Source organism: Sarcophilus harrisii, chromosome 3 (assembly GCF_902635505.1).
Source record: "Sarcophilus harrisii chromosome 3, mSarHar1.11, whole genome shotgun sequence".
Taxonomy (NCBI): domain Eukaryota; kingdom Metazoa; phylum Chordata; class Mammalia; order Dasyuromorphia; family Dasyuridae; genus Sarcophilus; species Sarcophilus harrisii.
In genome coordinates this window covers 454578674-454600090 of record NC_045428.1, presented here as the reverse complement: position 1 = coordinate 454600090, position 21417 = coordinate 454578674, and the positions used below count along the sequence as shown (strand labels likewise).

Sequence of the window (21417 nt, the reverse complement as noted above, 5' to 3'; positions counted from 1 at the left end):
GAAAAAAATTATATTGAAGTAGGGGTTGTACTATAATGGTTGTTAAGATTCCTTCTAATTTTGAGGTTCTGTGATTCTGTGAAAAAAATTATTAGAAATTCCATTCATTTTAGTTTATTCATTTCCATGTCTACTTTTGTCAACTAACAACATATATTTATTTAACCTGAGATATTTTCAAGTTTATAATAACCATTACTGTTTTTCAGTAAGAGACAGTGTTAAAATTTCACATGAGAATGATACATGAGAAGGGTCCAACTCAGTATTTTCATCATGACAATCCTTGGGCACAGGTTCTTTTTTTTAAGGCAAAGAGTATCCTTCATAATATAGGCAAGACTCTCATGAACGAGTTTACTAAATTTTTTTTAATGTTTATAGACCTTAGGCCAAGTTTAGATATTAGTCTCAGAATACATATTTCCATATAGTTCTAACCCAAGGCCTAAAGGAAATACAATTAAATAGAACAAAAAATAAAATAGGACAAGATACTACAGAGCCTAAAGTACGTGTTTTTCTTCTTATTCTCAATTGCCAAATCAGCCTTTAAAAATAATCTTCCCATTTTAATTATTTCCAAAATACATGGATTTTTGTTCCTCTAAATTTATTTTGTTTAGTTCTATAAAATAATGCTTTAGTATGATGTCAAATGTATTGAAAAAATAGGCAATATTGTTATTTTTATTATATTAATAAGGCCTGACCATCAGCAATTATTCTTTCTCTAGTTATCTAAGTCTTTATTTTGAAAGTGTTTTGTAGCTGTATGCATATAATTTCTACGTGTCTACATTCAGTGGTCATTTTCAATGACATTTCTATTTTCTCAGCAGGAACATACAGGTGAATGATTTTTGTAGATTTATTTTATATCCTGCTACTTTACTGAAGTTATTGTTTCAATTAGATTTCTTTTATTTGAAGCTTTAGAGTTCTCTTAAGTAAACTATCTGCCATTTGCAGAAAAAGATCATTTTCTTTCTTTGCCTGTGTTTATCACTTCATTTTCTTTGTCTTAAACATCAAATGATAGTAGTGAAAATGGATATCGTTTTGCCCTCAAAAGCCTCTAGTGTTTCTCCACTGTAGATTAAAAAAAATAAAAATTTGTCTTAGATTGTTTAATGTTTTTAATTTAAATGTGTTTTGCACTTTGTTAAAAGCTTTTTCTGCATCTAATTTTTCTAATTTTGAACCAACTTTATTTTCCTGATATAAACACAACCTACTCATACATTGTCTGCCTGTTTTTTTAGTTATAGAGAAATTAGTCTTGTCCTCATGATTCCTTTAGTGATCCTTTTTATGTACCTGTCTTTTCATTTTATCTCCTAGGCTCCCCTTCTCTTCGGGCATACCCTCTTCTCTCTGTGATCACCCGACAGCCTCCTGTTATCTCCCACCTGGTCCCTGCCACCCCTCGCATTGCCCAGGCTTTGTCATGTCGCCCAGCCACAGAGGCTACCTCTGATGCTCCAGCCAGCGAGGTCCCAGCCAGCAGTGAGTCTGAGACCGAACAGCCAACTCCCAGGTTGAAAAAACCTCGTCGTAGCCGTACCATTTTCACAGAGCTGCAGCTCATGGGATTAGAGAAAAAGTTTCAGAAGCAGAAATATCTATCCACACCAGACAGGTAAGCTCTGGAAAAAGGCAAGGGCAACTCTATAGGTTTAAAATGGAAGTAATGAGGGAGGAAGAGGAAGCGTTTCCCAGAACTCTTTGGGTGGGCAGTCACTAATTAATTCCTTGTATTGTTATAAGTCTGTTAATAATATTTGATTTGGAGGAGAGAATCCTTTTTTAGAAAAACCCTTGTATTTTCTGATATTTTCTGTGAATTACCTACTAGGCTATACTAAGGATTCTTATACAATTCTGCCCTTTGCTAAATGTTGGGAATTCAAATAGAAGATCCCCAAGATTCCTCCTAGCTCTGAATTTCTGTGACTTTCTGGGCCAGTGGTAGGATTATTTTCCATAGCTCACTGTTTGGTGACATGATACCAGTTAAGGTGATAACACACAGCCAAGGGGACTGTTGCTGAAGTTTCTCTACTTGCCACATCCTGAGCACAGCCCTCTCAAATGTTTCCCAGTGTGTGTGGCTACTTCTGTAGAAAAACCACTTACCCAGGCTGCCATTAGGGTAATGGCTTTAATAGTATATTCCTCTCTGACCCTATTTTCAGGGTCATTCAGGGAACAGAGGGAACCGGAATGCTAGAAATACTAAGAAGCTGTCTTAGGAATGCTAGAAATACTAAGAAGCTGTCTTAGTGAAATGGGCAAGTTTGCTGGTTGGAGTCTAAACAGGTCTTAGCATTGTTAGTCAGGGTCTTTTGTGCCATCCTGTGGGTGGCAATCTTGGCTTGGATAAACTGCTTTCTGTATTTAAGTGTCCTGACTGTTAAACGCACTCTCATCACCTGCAGAAAAAGAGGAAGATGTAAAAAGGGTTTCTGAGAAAATATGTCAGTTTTTTAGAGGCTTCTCAAAGACCTTGTTTCTTTTCTTTCCATATTAGGTTTCATGTCATTTTCACCACTGAGTTAACAGGATCTAGAGCACGAGTTCTTAATCTGGGGATCTGTGAATTTGTTTTACTTAATATTTTGATAAATATCTCAATAGAATTGAGTTCCTTTGTAATTTTGTGTAATTTATATACTTAAAAACATTCTTCTAAGAAAGGGGGGCCCTTAGGCTTTGACCCAACATCCAAGGAGTGAAGAACCCCTGATCTAAAGAAATCACAGGAGTTTTAGGATTGGGAGGAATCCTCTAATTCTATAGCTGAACTCCTTCATTTCTTTTTTGTTTATTTGTTTATTTTTTCCCCAGTGGAGAAATGTATTTATTTTTTATTAAAATTGTTTATTTTCAAAACATATGCATAGATAATTTTCAACATTCACCTTTGCAAAACCTTGCGTTCCAAATTTTCTTTCTTTCCTTCCCTTCACCCCCTTCCCTGGATGGCCAATAATCCAATATGTTTAACATGTACAATTCTTTTATATATATTTCCACAATTATGATGTTGCACAAGAAAAATCTGTTCAAAAAGGAAAAAAAAAGTGAACTCCTTTATTTCAAAGGTGAGAAAATCAAAGCCAGAAAAATTATGTAATTGGCCATAGTCCCAAAGATAGTTAGAAGGAGGATTGGGATTTGACCCAAGGTTTTTAAAATCCAAATCAGTGCACTTTTCTTTCTATCACAGAGAAAGCCAGTAAAATTAAAATGTGTCTATTAAGCCCTTCTATAGTTGCTTGAGTCAGAGGTATGGTAGGAGGAAAGAGTGAAATCATTGACTAAAAGGAAGTTGGGGATTAGTTGTAGATATTCATTATTTACCCTTATGACCCCAATCCTTGACATGTCCTTAAGAGCCAACTACTTTACAGGTAAGTTAAATGGGCAATAGTATTTAATTGTATGATGTGTTTAAAGGACTTTGAGATGAATAAGTAAAACCAACAACTAATTTTAGGCCAATTAAAAAAGTCAGAGAAGCTTTTCCTTAGCTCCTAAAAAACCCTTCCTGGGGCCTCAGAAACTTGCCCAGGCATCTCTCAGGTGCTCTAGAGACCTGGGCAGGATTGGCTCTTTTGCCTGGGGAGGTGGACACCATCTGGCAGGCACCCGAAGTTGCTGCCTTAATCTGCCATTATGGATATTCCTCACCTCTGTACGTGACTGAGGCTATGAGCAATCACTCCTTCCTGAGCTTTCTCCCTCTTCTTCTCTGTTTGTTTCCCTGGTTTCCTAGGCAATCACATTTAGGTAAATGTGCAGGGAAGAGAGAAGTTGTAACGGTGGCAGGTAGGGAGAAAGAGAGAAGATTACAGAGAAGCATGTTTCTTTAGACAGGAATGAATCAAAGATGCATATTTCCCAAGTGAGCTAATGCAGTTTGGTAACTAGTACCAGGACGTGAACTGAAGCTTCCATTGACTAATGTACCTGATGACCTCAAGTGGACTGAGTCATAAAGAACTGAAAGAAACTATGGAAGGGACCTGATTTCTGGGAGATCAAAGAGATTAGAAGTCCAGAGAGATTGCATATTAGATCCCAGGATTTTTGGTGAATTGATGTTAAGGACACAATTTTCCTATGTAGGAGGAAAGGGCTAAGTTATTTGACAATAGAAATTTGTTAGGTTTCAGTCTTTTGATTGTTTTCAATAAAACTTTTTGCCTTTTAGCAGTCTTGCCATGGAGATTGGTGAATTGGAATGGACACGTAAGAAAAAATGACTCTGAATTCAAAATACCCAGTTCTACATTTTAATTTTAGACATTTCAGTTATGGCCAGGACTCAGAAGAGCACAGTTGGGGCCAAAGGGATAAAACTATTAAAGAGATAACTTAGGTTTCTATAGTTGAGAGACTATAGAGATCATTGAATTATGGAGGGTCAAAGTTTGAGTTTGCAAGGGACCTCCCTGTAAAGATTTAATGGTCCAGCCATAACAAAGCTGAGATTTGTGAAGTGACTTGCCAAAAGTTCCACATATAACAAAAAGCAGAAGGAACCAACAACAAGAGGAAAATACAAGACTAAAGGGCAAAGAAGTATAGAGCAGCAAGAGAATCATAAACTTGTAGAGTTAGAAGAATAAAGTTAAAAGGGATGTCAGTGCCTAACTTATCTCAGCAACTAAATGAAAAGAACATTGTTTATTATAACATCCCTGTGAAATGCTCATCTAGATTCTACTTGAAGACTCCCAAAGTAATGGAACTTGCCACCTTTTAATGCAGTCCATTCCAATTTAGGACAACTTCAATTTTTTTTTTTTTTGGCTGAGGTAATTGGGGTTAAGTGATTTGCTCAAGGTCACAACAGCTAGGAAGTATTAAGTGTCTGAGGCCAGATATGAACTCAGGTCTTTCTGATTTCAGGACTGGTGCTCAATCCACTGTGCTACCTAATTGCTCCAAGGACAGCTTCAATTTGGGAGATATTTTTTCTGACCTCAAGCCTCTCTTCAATTTCCACTGCTCCTGATTCTGCCATCTGGGGCCAAACAGAAAAAAAAAATCATATCTCCCTACACATGACAATCTGTCAGATATTCATAAGAAGTTATAATGTCTCCCCCAAGTTTGTTTGTTTTTTTCAGTCTAAACATCCCGTTTTTTCCAATTCTACCAGAAGCTATTCATTAAGTGTCAACTGGATACTCATCTCTGAGGTAGAGGGTGAAATATGAGTCTGGCTTCCTGTCTTCAAGAAGTGTATATTTCTAACTAAAAATAAAATTGACATATATGAAGCAAGTTAAAAAGAATAAGGAGTTAAATTCAACCATGTTGCCTCTAAGAGCAGTGGGAGTTTAAGAAAAAGAGAGATTGATTTGGACTGGAATAGGGAGGGAATATTTCTTAGACAAGTCTTATAGAATACATAGAATTTATATAAAAATATATAGCCTTGTATTTTATTTCCATTTTGGATGTTCAGCCAAAGCCTTCACCTTAGCATCCCAGAGGTGAAATATATCAGGAAGAAAACTTTGCTATGAAGGGATGGAAATGCCTTCCATCTTAGTGAAATTTTGGAGGTAGAGAATTGTTCTTAGAAAATTTGGGATGAGGATCTCTTCTCAACTTCTAGGGCAGGGGTTCTTGGTTTTTCCAAGGAGTCTATGGATAAATTTCAGAGGGTCCATGAAATTTGATGGGGAAAAAATTACATTGTTATATCAAGGTTAAACACCTTTGATCAAGGGATTTTCATCCATAGAAAGTTTTTCAGGAAGAGCTAATATTGATTTTTGTGGAAGAGAAGGGCTGGATTGAACCCTGGAGGACCCCATTACTGCCTGCCTTTCTTTTCCCATTATCTCATTACATGTCTGTATCTTTTGCCTTCTAGGTTGGACCTTGCCCAGTCTCTGGGACTCACTCAACTCCAAGTAAAGACTTGGTATCAAAATCGCAGAATGAAATGGAAGAAAATGGTAAAAATAATTTTTTAAATAATCTCATTCCAAGATTTTTTTAGTGGTTGGAAGCAAGCTATGTGATATTGGGTAAATCATTTTATTTCTGGTTTATTTTCATCAGTTATGAAACGAAGGTGGTACGTACAGGGTGCTCTCTAAAGTCCATTCCAGTTCTGAAACTGGAATTCTCTGAAATTTGGTTGGATGGGACTTTTCAAAGTCTCTCCTTGGGGATGGGCAAGGTCATAGGATTTATAGCAGGATGGAACCTTAGAGATCATTCAGTCTAATCTCTTCATTCTGTATATGAAGAAAGTAAAACTGAAGTCCCACTGAGCTAGGATTCAAATCTAGTTTTTCTAACTTCAAATATGGTACTCTTTCTTATCCCATTGTCTCTGCTTCTAATGTTATTTAATATAAAGTTGACCTCGGGTAAAGAGAAAGTTAGAACTCCACTTCTTTTCCTATTAACAATGTCATCTCCACATGACATCCTTATCATTCTAACACCACGAGGAATAGCATAAATAGAAAGAATTTCAGGTTGGGGTAACTAGGCTGATAGATCCTTACAGTGTCTCTCCATTCACATTGTCTTCAAACAAGCTTTCTCTATGGGTGGGGAGTAGATATAGGAACAGGATTTAAATGGAATTAAAACCACCCAAAGAGACTGTCCTCTACCTTTCCTTCCCAGAAAGGGCAGTGTTTGTTTCCCTTCGTGCCAGTTGGATGCTCTTTGGGGCAAGTGAAACCTAAGAAGGCTTTTTAAAAGATGGATTCTTAATGTGAAGATTCTGCCTGATGAAGCATAAACAAAATGAGATACAGTTACAAAGGCAAACACATTTCCTTTTAATAAATTAATCAAAAAGTATTTGTTGAGCTCTGCCCTATAATCCCTTTGATAAATGACTATTTTAATAACTCGCATTTACATAATACTTTTAAAAGATCTAGTAAATAGAGGGAAAGATCTAGGAAGACCTGAGAATCAAGAAAAGCTAGGTTTAAGTCTTCTCTTTGACACATATTGGCTACATCCTCCTGGGCAACTCATTTACTCCTTCTATGTTCCCAGGCACCTCTCTAAACCACCAAGCAGTAGCTGTTCTGAATTCATAAAAGAAAGTTCTCTCATCCTCAGTTTCCTATCCCAGTGAAATCAGGTTACAATATATCTTTAGATGTATAACTTTAGACTGGGTTCGTGTCTCAGAATTTTCAGTCTAATTGGAGAAACAACGTAGGAAATGATTAGGGAACAAAAGAGGACAATGTATAATTGTATATGTATATGCATAAATGTATAATTAAGTGTTAAATTGTACTGCATAGAAGAGACAAACTCAAGTGGGCTGGGGTAGTCAGGGAATGCTTCCTGGCAGAGTAATGTGATCTGGGATTGAAGGATGGGTAGGATCTGGATAAGTAAAGGGGAAAGGGGTGAGAAGAATGTGAACATGCCATACATATTCCCAAGGGTGAGACCGCATAGGGCACAAGGACAGGGAGGAGACCAGAGTGACTAATGGTAACTTCTTTAAGATCAACAGAGTGTGGGAGGTCTGGTAGGGCTGTCTTCTTCAGGGGCCCCTGACATTTGTGTTAGGGTAGCAGAACAAGGCTGTCCCTGGGGTGTGGAACCCTCACAACTCCCTGTACTTGATTATCAAGGGTCCTCAGCAGGGACAGTATAGGGATACCTGGGGCAGGAAATAATTGGCACTTGACACCCCCTGTTCTTACTTCTTAACTATTTTCTCTCTATATCTAATTCTCTCATTTTACAAATGATAATGAATTCCCTAAAAGCCAAATGTTTTGTCAGGGTCACATTGCAAAGTAGTGACACCTGCAGTACTAGAACTGAGATCTCTTACTTTACTCCCAGCTGAGTATTCTGTCATTTCCCCCAAGATCATTTTATCCCATAGTTCTGACTGCCAAAGTCACAGATATTGAAGCCAAATATATTCAGAATTAAGTTAACCCTAGGTGGCACAATGGATAGGGTCTTTGGCTTGAAGTCAGGAAAACTTGAGTTCAGATCTTACCTTATATATTTACTAGCTTTGTGATCCCTAGGCAAGTCACTTAATTGGTCTGCCTCAGTTTCTTCATCTGTAAAATGGGGATGATAATAGCACCTCCCTCTCTAGGTTGTTGTGAGGGTCAAATGAGATAATAATCAAAAAGTGCTTGGCAGAGTGCCTGGCACATAATAAGATCTCTGTAAATGTTAGCTATTATTATTACCGTGCTTTGTAAACCTTAAAGTTCTGTAGAAATGCTAGTTATTATTACTAGGAAAGAATGAGAGTGAATATGATCAAGAAGCACACTAGAAGCACTAGAACATAGTAGGTGCTTATTAATGCTTATTTTTCTCCTTTCTTTCTTAGAATTTGGGACCCCTGTTCTTCTTTCTAAGATTCTTACCTAGACTATCCTTTAAATCTCTTCTTCCTCTGCGCTGGAATGCCTGAAATTCCTTGAAAAAGGACATTTCAAGGGCCGAACTGAGGCATATTCACACCTAGAGAATTTTGGACCACTAGTAGAATACAAATTCTTGAAAACTTTAGCACACCTACTTTAATCTCATTAGTGCAAACTAAGCTACTGGGCAGGAAAAGGAAAAAATAATAATTGGGCAATAAAGATATCTCCAAGGCTAGTGCCCTAATTGGAACTGGAAAAAGATTAGTACTTGGTTCTCAGTTACTCATACCACTGCCAAAGGCTGAGTTGCCAGTTTGCCAAAACTGAGATAGCATCTCTAACTAGTCTTTACTGGTCATCATTGGTAAACCATAGCGGGTTGAGTAAATTTCATCTCACATCTTAGATGCTAAACTCATTCTGTTGCTCTTGGATTTTACTCTAGAAACATCCACAGAATGTTGCAATAAATTGCAAGTGCGTCATTGTTCAGAAAATCCAGAAGGGATAATCAGCCCCTCAAAATTCACTCAATAGCTGCGAGAGCATTAGGAGAAGCAGTCTAACAATTCCTGACATTTGACCTATTAATTCCACGATCCAGCAATTCTGGATCTAAACCATGAAATTAGAATCGAAGTATCAGGAAAAGGATTAAGTCAGAGAATCTAAATTGGAAGGCACTTCTCTGTCTTCAACTTTCAGAGGCCCATAGAGACAAACCAAAGCTAACTCTTTAAGATTTCCAGGGACCTGGCTTTTTCTTTGACTGACGACTCTACTAGCATAATGAGTGACCAACACCAAGCCACCAGTTCCATTCATCTGCATTTTCAGCCATGTTTGTAGCCTAGTAGGGAATTTTAGCTTTAGCAAAAAGTATCTCTATTGGCAATGCCGAGGGAGGAGAGTTGCTGATTCTAAAGAATTTGAGCTTTTTTTTTTGGCTTTGAAGAATCTCTCAACAATTACATCCAGTGATGCAAAACATTTTGGGGCAATATTGAAATGAGGGAAGAAAGTACCCTTGTCCTTGACCTTTCATCTGGGAGACTAATGGGGGAGTGGAGCCAGGATGGATAAGATAAAAAACCTCTAAAAACAACCAGAAGCAATATTGTAAATCATATACCTAAAAATGGGAAGGAACAGGATGTAATTTGGGAGATTATCTGGTCCAGTTCCTGGTCTTTTTGGAAGATTTCAGACCAATCGCCTTGGTAAAGTCACAAAAAACCAAATTCTTTGTATGCAAAGAGTAGCTTTACTTCAATCTGGCATTAGAACAGGGATGTCTAATGGAAGAAGTCGATGTGCTTGCCAGGTGTTTTTCCTGAGAGCCTGGGAGAGGTGTGTGACCCAGCCCACATTCAATTTAGAGGCCACTCCTGACCCTGGGGGGTTAAATTGGTACAAGGGAGAATTGTTGGCCATAGGGAGGGGGGAGGGGGAGGACGTGGACTGCAAGTCAACAAAGGCTCATTTGAATATGCAGGACTGGGTGTGGGATGGTGGGGGTGAGATAATTGCAGTTTCAGGTGTGCTGAAAGGCAGGGGGCCAGAGGTCGAGTGCCTGAAGCTGCTGAAGAGGATAGTTATCTCCTAATTATTACCACTCATGAATGTTTGATTCCATTTAGAAAATGGTTTGATTGTTGTTGTGTTTTTCTCCCTCAAAGTAGGAAAAAGGCCAGGTTGGGTCTATCCAAACTGTGTGGGTGGTGTTCACTAATTGCCTGGGCTGGACTTTCTTTTCCCAATTAGGTTGCTTCTTTAGACCTGCCCTTTTATAACTTGATTGTTATACCAGGTAACTTAATTTTGTATAACTCCTTTCATAGTAAGTGGAGCTACTTTCAACACAAACTCCACCTTGGCACCCTATTCTCCTCAGGCGGGTGCTTTCGAAAGAAAGCCTGAAATCATGATCAGATATTGACTTTGGTAGAAATGCATCCACAGACTTCTTCTCCCTAAAGGGAAATCCTGTCAGTACAAATGCCTTATTAAAGATTTGTCTTTGCTTTGACAATGAGGTGGAAGCTTGAAAAGGGACTCATTCAGGCAAGAACCATCACTCTGACACATTAGGTCTGTTTGTTATTGCAGTTCAGCCACCTGAGGACTCGTAGCTCCTTCTGTGGTGTAGATTCATAAAATCCTTTGGCAGGAGATTTGGGGGAGGAGAGAGGACAGGGGTCAGATATGTGATTTTATCAGTGGAGGGAACTTCCTCTCATCAGCTATGAAGAGTAACAACTTAGTTTCATGAGTTCCTAACAGCTCTGAAGTTTCCATAAGTGTTGGAGATCATGTAGTATAACTTTCTTATTTGACAAGAGGCTTAGGGACAAATTGTGTTTAGGGTACTTATGTCACAGAATCATGGCATTTCATAGCCAAGAGTCCCAAAGACATTTAGTTTAACCTGAATGCCAGTAGTCATGTGTTCATTAACAGCCCCTGAAATGATCTGACCTAATCAGTCAATCAATGAGCATTTTAAAATCCAGCTACATGCTAAAGATACAAAACAAAAAAATGATACCGATGGGGATGTGAAACTGTGTTCCCTTTAATCTGTAAAATTAATCACTCTGAAATTGTGTCCCTTTTTGATCTGCAAAAGAAGAGAGATTGGGGTCTCCTGGACTCCAGAGAGTCTATGAGAGAGAGCATATCCTCCTGGCTGGGCTTTTCTAAGGCAAATCACCCCTATTGATCTTTTAGGGATGCAGACCCTTTTCGGGAAATTCCAAATTCCAGGAGCCTTCTAAGTGATTTCCATTCAATTGGAGATCTAGGCTGGGGACTTAGGCTTTCTTTTCAACCTTAAACTGGAGTCTTAAGATTTTCTATCAAAGAGCAATTTTAAACTCACTTCTTTGCAGAATGCCCAAAGGAACATGCTTTGGCTCTTTGGCATAGCTACCATGATCCTGCTCCCTGTGAAGACATTCTCAGTGCCAGCCTCCATTTCCCAAACAGGACTTTGCCACTAGGAAGTCAGTCTTCTAGTAAGGCTGACTTCTCATCCAACAATAAACTTCCATTTTTGCCACTTAATATTAAGGGTTTGTGAATTCTTTCACAAAGGACCTGCCCACAACTCTTTGACTGCCACTAGAACCCCATCAATACCCTCTTTTCCTACAAAAAGCTTACATTCCATTGGGAAGAGACATGTATATGTACATCATCATCATCATATCTATCATTTATATAACACTACCTATATTCTAAGCACTTTGCAATTTTTATTATCTCATTTGATCCTCACAACAATCTAGGGAGGTTGGTGCTGTTGTTATTCTCATTTTACAGGTGAGAAAAGTGAAGCAGACAGAGGTTAAGTCCTTGCCCAGAGTCACACAGCTAGTGACTGAAGTTGGATTTTATCTCAGTACTTCCTTACTCTAAGCTCTTTCTCCACTGTGCCACTTAGCTGCCTCAATCCTCTGTTCCTTTCTCTCTCCTCTCTTCTCCTCTTCTCTTCTTTCAGTCTCTCTCTCTCTCTCTCTTGTTTCTCTCTCTGTCTCTCTTTCTCACACACACAATAACTAGAAAGTAAAGTATGGAGGGCACTAAGTAGGGGTTATAGGATATTAGGGAAAGGATATTAGGAAAAGCATAATACGTGTATCTGAGCTTAGTTTTGAAGGAATATCATTATTTTAGGATATGGTGGTGATGATAAAATTATTTCAGACTTGGATGTGTAAAGATAGAAAAGGGAAGCATGTATGAAGAACAATAAGACGACCAGCCTGGATTGTAAATTATATACTGTAGAGTTATGAATGATAAATCAGGGAAATGAAGTTGAGTTCAGGCAGTAAACAGCTTTAAATGCCAAACAAAGGAGTTTAAATTTGACTCTATAAATAATAGACAATTATTGCAGTTCGTTGAATGGGGAGTTAACATAGGAAAAAAATTACTTTAGGAATATCATCTTAGCAGCTGAGTAGAGGTTTGGAGAAATGAGAGTTATCAATTAGAAAGCTATTTCAGTAGGCCAGATCAGAGACAATGAAGGCCTGAGGTGGTTGGCTATATGAGTAGAGAAGAAACACATGGGATGAATACTGTGGCAATATGAAAATAACAAGACTTTCCAAATCCTAGGCTACATGAAGTGAGAAAAGCAGGAAGTATGAAACATAATCCCATGACTGGGAAACATAGGTTACTGAAAGGATGTGGGTATCCCTTGAAAGAAATAGTAAGGGTCAGTAATGGAGTGAATTTGTATGAAGAGTAATTCTATTTTTGGCATGTTGAATTTGAAGTTCCTATGGAATATCTATTGGAATCTATTCGGCTGATAAAACCGAGTTTCTTCTAGCCAATATAAACTTTTAAATTTTCTGAGAAATTTCTGAATTTTATATAAGAAATTTAATGCTACTGAAAGACATAGTTTAAATAACCTGAGGAAATCAAGTCCTTTTATGTATTAAGAGCTTCCTTCATATCAATTCCCAAGAAAATTGATCAGTCCCAAACTTGTGGAACAGATATTCAAGTGCTCTGATTTATAGGTTTTGGCCAAAAGCAATCATTTTATGGATTAATAGAATATTAAATCTGGAAGAGACCTCAGAGATAATTTAGTTCAACTCCCTTATTGCATTAACACAGACACTGAAACTCAAGAGAGGAGAAATAACTTGGGGAAGGTGGTACATCATCATCTAGTTAATAAATATTTGAGCCCTGAGAAAGCATAGTAATTCATTCAGTGATAAGAAAGTTAAAAATTAAGTATGGAATATATTCCCTAGAGGACACAGGTAGGACCTGAATAGGGAAACAATGAAGATATACTTCTCTTAGTTATCTTTGGTGATCTAAGGACACTTATTAAGACTGTAAGCTCCTTGAGGGCAGGAATTATTTTTTGGCCTTTCTTTGTATCCCACTATTTTCCTCATAGTAGACCAATTGACTGACATCTCTATGCTTGAATTTGCTCATATAATTATATAATTAGACTAGATCAAAGAATTTTAGAGTCAGGCAAAGAAAAAGTTGTTCTTTAAAGATTTTATATTATCCATCCTTTTATCTCGGTCTCTGCTAAGGGTCACATTCTTAAAGTTGGAAGAGATCTCACAGATCCCTAGTCAAACCCATAGCTGACAAAAAGATTCCCCTATACTATATGCTCACCAAATATTCCTCCAACCTTTACTTGAAGAGAGTATATGACTTTCTGAGGCATCCCTTTACACTTTCTGATAGCCCTTGTTCTTAGGAACTTTTTCCTTATGGTAAACTATATTCAGTAGCTATGGGGCACAGTGGATAGAATATCAGGTTTGAAGTCAACAAGACTCATCTTCATGAGTTCAAATCTGTATCAGACTAACTGTGTGACTCTAGGCAAATCACTTACCCCTGTTTGCCTTAGTTTCCTTATCTGTAACATAAGCTGGAAGATGGAAATCCAGAAACAGACACAAATGAAAAATTGAGCTGAACAATCAACTTTCTAGATTGCATTTATTACACTTTCTCTCAAAAACTTTGCTTTCCAGTGAAATTGGCCTATTTTCTGATTCCTGTGCATGATATGCCATTTCCCACCTCTTTGCCTTTGCAGAGGCAGTTTCCCATGTCTGGAATGTTCTCCTTTCCTTGGAATATTCAATGTTTTTTCACGGCTTAGTTCAGGTGCTGCCTCTTGCTTTGGACCTGTTCTTGTTCCCCCAGTTATTAGTGTTCTCTCTCATCCTCTGAATTACTTGATATTTATGTTGTATGTGTTTGTTTTTTTGTTTGTTCATTCATTTAAAAATTTGTTTATGCTTATATGTATTTGTTCCCTCTTCCTCCAATATACTGTAAATTTCTCGAGGGCAGAGGCTGTTATGTTGCTGTCTTTCTGTCTCCCATGACTAGCACCACAGTTCCTGGTACATAATAGGTGTATAGTAGCATTGATGTAGAGCCAGTAAGAAACTTAGAGGTATATTGTACACTACATGAGAGTAGGACTTGTCTTTTGACTCTTTTTTGCAATCTCAGCACTTTGTATGATGCTGAAATTTAGTGGGATCTTAATAAATATCTCTCTATTAATAGTCTGTCATCTATAAAATGGATCAAAAGTCTTAGTTAAGTTTTAAGATTTAATAGCTTAAATATAAGGGAAAAGGGGGGCAGCTAAATAGTGCAGTAGATAGAGCACTGGCAAAGTCAGGAGGACCCAAGTTCAAATCTGACCTTAGACATATATAACACTTCCTAGCTATGTGACCCTGGACAAGCCATTTAACCCCAGTTATCTCAAAAAAAAGAGGGGGAAAATATGAGAGAAATACATATCTATATCTATCTATATCTATATCTATATCTATATCTATATCTATATCTATATCTATATCTATATCTATATATGGAAACCAAGGCCCACAGAGTCACATATTTTGTAAAAGGAGAGCAAAGATGCAATTTGGGCTCTATGACTACAAGTTTGGCACTCATTCTCCTGGATTAAATTCTAAGGTAAGGTCTGACCATGTTATTCTACAACTGAGAAATCTTCAGTGCTTCCTCCCTCCCTTTCTTCCTTCTTTCCTTCCTTCCTTCCTTCCTTCCTTCCTTCCTTCCTTCCTTCCTTCCTTCCTTCCTTCCTTCCTTCCTTCCCTCCTTCCCTTCCTCTCTCTCTTTTCCTTTCTCCCTTCCTTTCACCAAATGAACTAGTGTTTTTTACATTTGGCATTCCATCTCTCCTAATTGCTTCACACCTCTCCTCCATCTCAGGATTCTTATCTTTCTTCAAGGTTCAGCTCAGGTATCACCTGAAAAGCCCTTCTTTCCCTTTCATCCATAGTTGTTAGTGTTTTCTTCCTCCTCAAATTTTTTTTTTAGTCATTTGTTTACTTGCTATGTCCCCCTTACTCCCATCTGAAGAATGAAAACTCTTTTTTTTTTATCTTTGAGTTCTTATTATTTAGTACCATACTTTATACATAGTTGCACAATACATGCTTATTAAATTGAACTTTTAGCATCTTAGTGACTGGTCCACTGTAAGAGCTCATTAACCTGATTACAACATCTTAATGACTATATTGTTTATCATTAATAACCCTAAGTTGTGGGTAGTTGTTGGCTCATGATAATAATTAATTCAAATAATCCTATTAACAACACCCTAATAGTATACCTTGGAAGGAGAGTAGTATGGACAGAGATTGGGAGTGGGGCTAACGGAGAGCTGCCAAAGATAATGTTATTGTCATGGGGCAGGACGTTGTTCTTACAAGTCCCTAGTGAATACTCAGTTCAAATCAATTTAATTCAACATAACTATCAATTAAACACCTATTAGAGTCAATAAACATTTATTAAGTACCTATGCATGCATTACTCTGTGTGATAATTTCACTAGCATATTTGGAGATATTGCCCTATTTTGAAATGACTAGCACTTAATAGAAGCCTTTCCCCTTTCCTACTGCTTTATATTTTATGTATCCTATGAGTATTTCTGGAACTTATATCTTGAGGAGATATAAGCATTGTAAGACATTCACTCAAGGCCTTACAGTTTTGTTAGAGAAGTACACAGACAAACCAAGTAGGAAAGATAGTATTTGGGCAAATGCTAAAATATGTGATGCTAACACAGTAGTATTTGACTGTCAAAGTATAGAGGAAGAAAAATTTGATTTGTTCTAGAGAATCTAGGGCATATTTTATAGGGACCGTGATTCCAATTTCATCTTGCAGGATATAGGATTGAGCACCCTTTTCATCAAAACTATGATACTCATTGCTAGGACAGAGAGAGATTGTTTCATGTAGCTTTGAGGGACCTTTATGATATGCTTTTACCTACTTTTCAGCCTTTTTTCATATTATTCCCCTTCATGAACTCTATATTCCAGCCAATCTAGGATTCTAATTGTTCTCCAAACTTAATAGCCCATCTTGATATATTTGAAAAAGCTATTCCCTGGCTGAACAAATTGTTCTCAGAAAAATCTGGAAAGACTTACATGAGCTGATGCAAAGTGAAATGTACTGTGTACAAATTTATAGCAATATTGTAATATAATCAGCTGTGAATGACTTAACTGTTCTCAATAATCCAATGATCTAAGAGATCCAACATCTCCAGAGAAAGAACTGATGGTGTCTGAATACAGTTTGAAGTATGTTTTTTTGCTTTCTTTATTTTTCTGAAGGTTTTTATGTTTTCTTTCACAATATATCTATTTTGAAAATATTTTGCATGATCGCACATATGTAACCTATGTCAAATTGCTTTGTCTTCTCAATGAGGGAGGAAGGAAAAGAATTTAAAACTCAAAGTTTTAAAAACAAATATTAAAAAATGTTTTTACATGTAACTGGGAAAAATATAAAAATAAAATCAAAACTATAAAAAATATATATAAAAAAAGAAAAAGCTATTTCCCATGTGTGGAATGGACTGCCTCTTCGCCTCTGCTTCTTAGAATCCTTATCTTCCTATTTAACTTAGGCATCAATCATGATTTCACCACCTCTTCATATTCCCTTTGTCAGTGTTACTATTATTGTCTGTGATTTCTTGAATTTCTTCACCCTATATTTGTGTACCAATTATAAGTAATTAGCAGAATGCAGCCAGCCTGAGAGGCAGGATTCCACTGCACTATGTTGCCTCTTGCTTTACATATAGGATCTAAATACGGCTTGAATGGAATCTGTTGGATGTCCTTTAAGTAGCTCCTTCCCTCACTTCATTTCTCCTCTTCCTCCTTCCCAGGTTCTAAAAGGTGGGCAGGAAGCTCCTACCAAACCCAAAGGGCGTCCCAAGAAGAACTCCATCCCCACCTCAGAAGAGATTGAAGCTGAAGAGAAAATGAATAGTCAAGCTCAGAATCAGGATGTGCTAGAGCCCACTCAGGAACACAAGAAGCTGGAACCTCCAGAGGAACCCAAGGCGTCTGATCTCCCCACAGAGGCCCTTGAGTCCCCCAGTAGCCAGTCCCAGGAGCTGCCACCTCCCTCTTCGGAGACAGCATCATCAAGCTAAAATTTACCTTTTCTTGGGAGGGGAGGGAGTGACTGAGGGTAAGAGGAGAGGAGGCAGGGGGAAGTAAGGAGAAAAAACTCACCAAAGAACTCATACCTGATGTGCCTGGGGAGGAGAGAAGGCAGGCAAACCCTTCCCCTCCTCCCAGAATGTTCTTACATCATCATCAGCATGCATGCACTTGAATGAACCCTTGTTTGTTTTAGGCCTTGCTCCTGTTGAAAGGGTGTGCTGCCACAGGGCTACCCAACTTGCCTAAAGGAAGAGAGCTCCTTGGGGATCTTACTGACACCATGGTTGTCATGGAGATGGTTGTGGTATTCTGGCTGGGTACAAGATACCTATCTATGGGGTAGGCTGTATCCTGGAACAAAGAGGGAGGACGCCATAGCTCTTTTCTCTATCGGCTCCAGGGCAACCACCAATCAAAGCAGAGAGATATGGAAGAACTGGGGCAGCTGCCCAATTTCCTTGGTGACCTAGCACTTATTTCTTGTAGGCTTTAAAAGAAAACATTTAAAATTTTTTGAGGGGAGGGAGAAGGGCAGGGTGGGTCAGGGGATAAGGGAGTTCTGAATTATTAGAGTTGTTTCTGAAGAAAGTTCCTGTTTGTTTGTTTGATGTGTGCCTTTGTACCAATTAAAGGGTGATAAGGTGACCCAAGAACATTTTCCTATAGCCTTGCTCCAGAGGGGATGCCATCCCCAACAGCTGCAACGCAGATGTGTTAAGATAACTTTTATTTTTTAATTAAAAAATAAATAATTGAATAGGATTGTGTGTTCATTGTCTTGGGGGTTGGGGAGGAATTCGACAAGGAATTTCATATTCCCACATTCAGACCTGAGAGACCATTGTTTGAGAGTAAATGCATGTCACTAGATAGAAGCTTGTTCAGAACAGGACCTCGGTTCCAATAATCTTTTTATTTGCAGCACTGAGGACTACCATTGTCTTAGAGCAGGTGTTTAATACAGGTAGGTTTCACTGAATTAAATGTAGTGGATCCTAAACTGGGTGTAGGAGTCTGAAAATATGCAGTCTCATTTCAGGAGGCCTGAAGGTTTATTCCCAAACTCTACAGTGGGCCAAGTGGATCGACAGGAAATCATTAGCTCCTGATCTAGTGGGAAACTATACCAAGATCCAAAAGATGTGTGATGGAAGCACACAGTTGTGCAAAGTCATTTTAGGTCCTGAGGCATAGTCCCCCATCCTATTCATCCCACTCTGGAAAGGCCTTTATCAACTTTGTTCTCTCAGTCCTCAAATCCTTGAATGTGGATACTCAACACTGATCATTTTAGGGGTAGCTGGTGACAGTGACTTACATCCAGGGGACAGGACCGGCATGTTCCTGAGTGCACCTTCAGTATCCTAGCATCTGACACCCTGTTTCCAGTTCTTAGCTTCCAGTCCTTGTAATTAAGGCATCTTAAAATCATTGCAACTCTCATTTTAAAAGTACCAAGCTCTGGAGCTGAGTTGCCTGACCTACCTGGCTACTGTCTTATCCTAGCCCTACTTCACTTCCTCAAATGATAGAAAAGAAAGCATAGAATGTTAATTAACATTCATACAGTTGTTAGACTCAATGTGTGATCTTTGTCTAAAGGTCAAATCAATACACTAATAATCTTAATAGAAATATTATATCCTAGAGGAAGTAAACCCCAACTCTCAACCAACAAACATTTATTAATCAACTACTGTATGCAAAACCAGGTGCTGGGATAACATATAAAAACACCTAATTAAAATATTAAAAGAGCCAGAAGTAAGGCTCTATCTCACTGAAAAGCTTTTATGGAATAACATGAATGAAAACTTTGAAGATTGGAAAGAATTGGAGGAGTTTCAGTTTATATTAATGGAAGAAGGGGTACCTGTACTAGCGAAATTCGAGTCCATCAAATTATCAATCAACCAATAAATAAACATTTATTAAATGCCTACTATGTGCCAGGCACTATGCTAGGTTTTAGAGATATAAAAAGAAGCAAAAGTTAATCCCTGCCTAAATGGAGCTCACAATCTAATGGAGGACGTAACATGCAAAAAATTATATGAAAAGCAAGTTGGGTATAGGATAAATGAAAAATAATTAACTGAAGGAAGGCACTAGAATTAACAAAATGAAAAGCGGAGTGGAAGCCTAAACTAACTAGGAAGTCTGCCTAGGGACTGGAAATGTAGATATGGTAATTGATAGTTGCATAATACATAAATAATTTATTAAGCACTTGCCATATGCTTGATAAATTAAGCCAATGTGCTAAGTGCTGTTATTACGAATATAATCAAGCAAGACAATTCCTGTTCTCAAAGAGCTTATATTCCAGTTTCAGTCAGGTGTTCAGTCACTTTTCAGTCATGTCTGATTCTGTGACCTCATTTGAGGTTTTCTTGACAAAGGTACTGAGGTGGTTTTCCATTTCCTCCTCCACTAATTTTACCCCTGAGGAAACTGAAGCAGACAGGGTTAAGTGATTTGCCCAGGGACACATAGCTAGTAAGTGTCTGAAGCCAGGTTTGAACTCAGATTTTTCTGACTCCAGATCTGGTGTGTTATCCATGGTACCCTGGAAAGAATAATAGCTCAGCCTTATATAGCACTCTATGCCTTACAAAATTCTTTGTCCTCATTGATAGGATTCTCTGAAGATCTGCAGAATGACAGAGAATTTTGCATGTGAGGTAGGTGGTCTGAACATGACTTCTGTCTTATAAATGAAGAAAACTGTGGCTTGGAGCATTAAGATCAATTTTGTCCAAGTCACACGGATATGCTGCGACAGATAGGATTCAAGCTGAGGTTTCTTAACTCCAAATCCAACAGCCTTTGAACAGATTATGCCATCCAGCTGAGACTCTCCTCCTCCTGTTCCTCCTGTTTTTCCTCTTCTTTCTCCCCCTCCTCCTCATTTTCTTTCTTCTCCTTTTCTTCCTCCTCCTTCTTCCTCTCCTTCCTTTTCTTTCTCTTTCTTCTCCTTTTCTTCTTCCTCCTCCTCTTCTTCCTCCTTTTCCTCTCTCTTCCTCCTCCTCCTCTTCTATTAAAGTGACTTTCTCAGGATCATACAGCTAGTGTCTAAGGCTGGAATTGTACTCAGTTTCTCCTGACTTCCAGGCTTAATCTACTGCACCATTTAGCTGCCCCTCATCCATTTGCTTTAGAATTACTGACTACTAGAATATACAAAATTAAAATGCTTGTTTTCTTCTGGCTCCTAGAATGGATCACTTCAGAGTCATCAGATATATTCTTTGGAACTTCAGTTGTTTCCAAAGAGGAATGGGAAAGAGTGATGAGATATTCTGCTCAATAAGCCATACCAGAAGGCCTGGGTATAAAATTTTCTATTGCTCACCTTAATGGAAGCTGAACTACCCTGGCAGAATCCCAGAATTTCTGATTTAGAAGAGAATACAGAGGTCAGAAATTCTCTTAATAATCTTCCATCATGGTCCATTCTTTCTAAGGATCTCGAAGCACTTTCTAATTCAGATATTTGCCATTCTTTTCCTTGCCCCTTCCTTACATTGTAAAGAAAACCAATTTACTTTTAGTTTTATTTTTTAAAAACTATAAAATATAAAGAATTTGGGGAGAGGAAAGGGCAATATTTGGACTTGGTTCACCTAACATCAAGAACGGTGCTAAGAATTAAATGGAGATGCTAATTGTCAGCAGAGTCCCATTCTTGAGCACCAGGGGCTGACTGAGATCCTTGCTAAGCTTTTAGAAAGAGCTTGCTACCTCTTTGCCACTCCCATATTAGCTTCCACCCTCACCCTAGGATTTAGAAGAGGTCTTCACTGTGCTGTGGGTGATGAGTCAGCAGGCAGGAGCAGTCCTGACAGGCTTCCTGGTCCCCTTAAGTTCCTCCTCCTCTGTTGCCTTCCTTGGATGACAGGGTGCCAGGCTGTGTGGTGTTCCTGAATCCTGACTCTAACACATTAGTAAGC

The 21417-nt window shown here is 38.2% G+C and overlaps 1 protein-coding gene across 2 annotated transcripts in view; it reads left to right on the top strand.

The window, feature by feature from the left end:
• Positions 1 to 18221, top strand: part of BARX2 (BARX homeobox 2) — an 81951-nt gene extending 63730 nt beyond the window's left edge. For both annotated transcript variants that reach the window (XM_003764406.3, XM_031960904.1), the window contains exons 2-4: positions 1345 to 1642; positions 5897 to 5981; positions 17182 to 18221. In XM_003764406.3, coding sequence (XP_003764454.1) covers positions 1345 to 1642; positions 5897 to 5981; positions 17182 to 17451 — 653 coding nt within the window. In that variant the 3' untranslated portion in view covers positions 17452 to 18221. The remainder of the gene's footprint in view (positions 1 to 1344; positions 1643 to 5896; positions 5982 to 17181) is intronic.
• The last annotated feature ends 3196 nt before the right edge of the window (positions 18222 to 21417 follow it).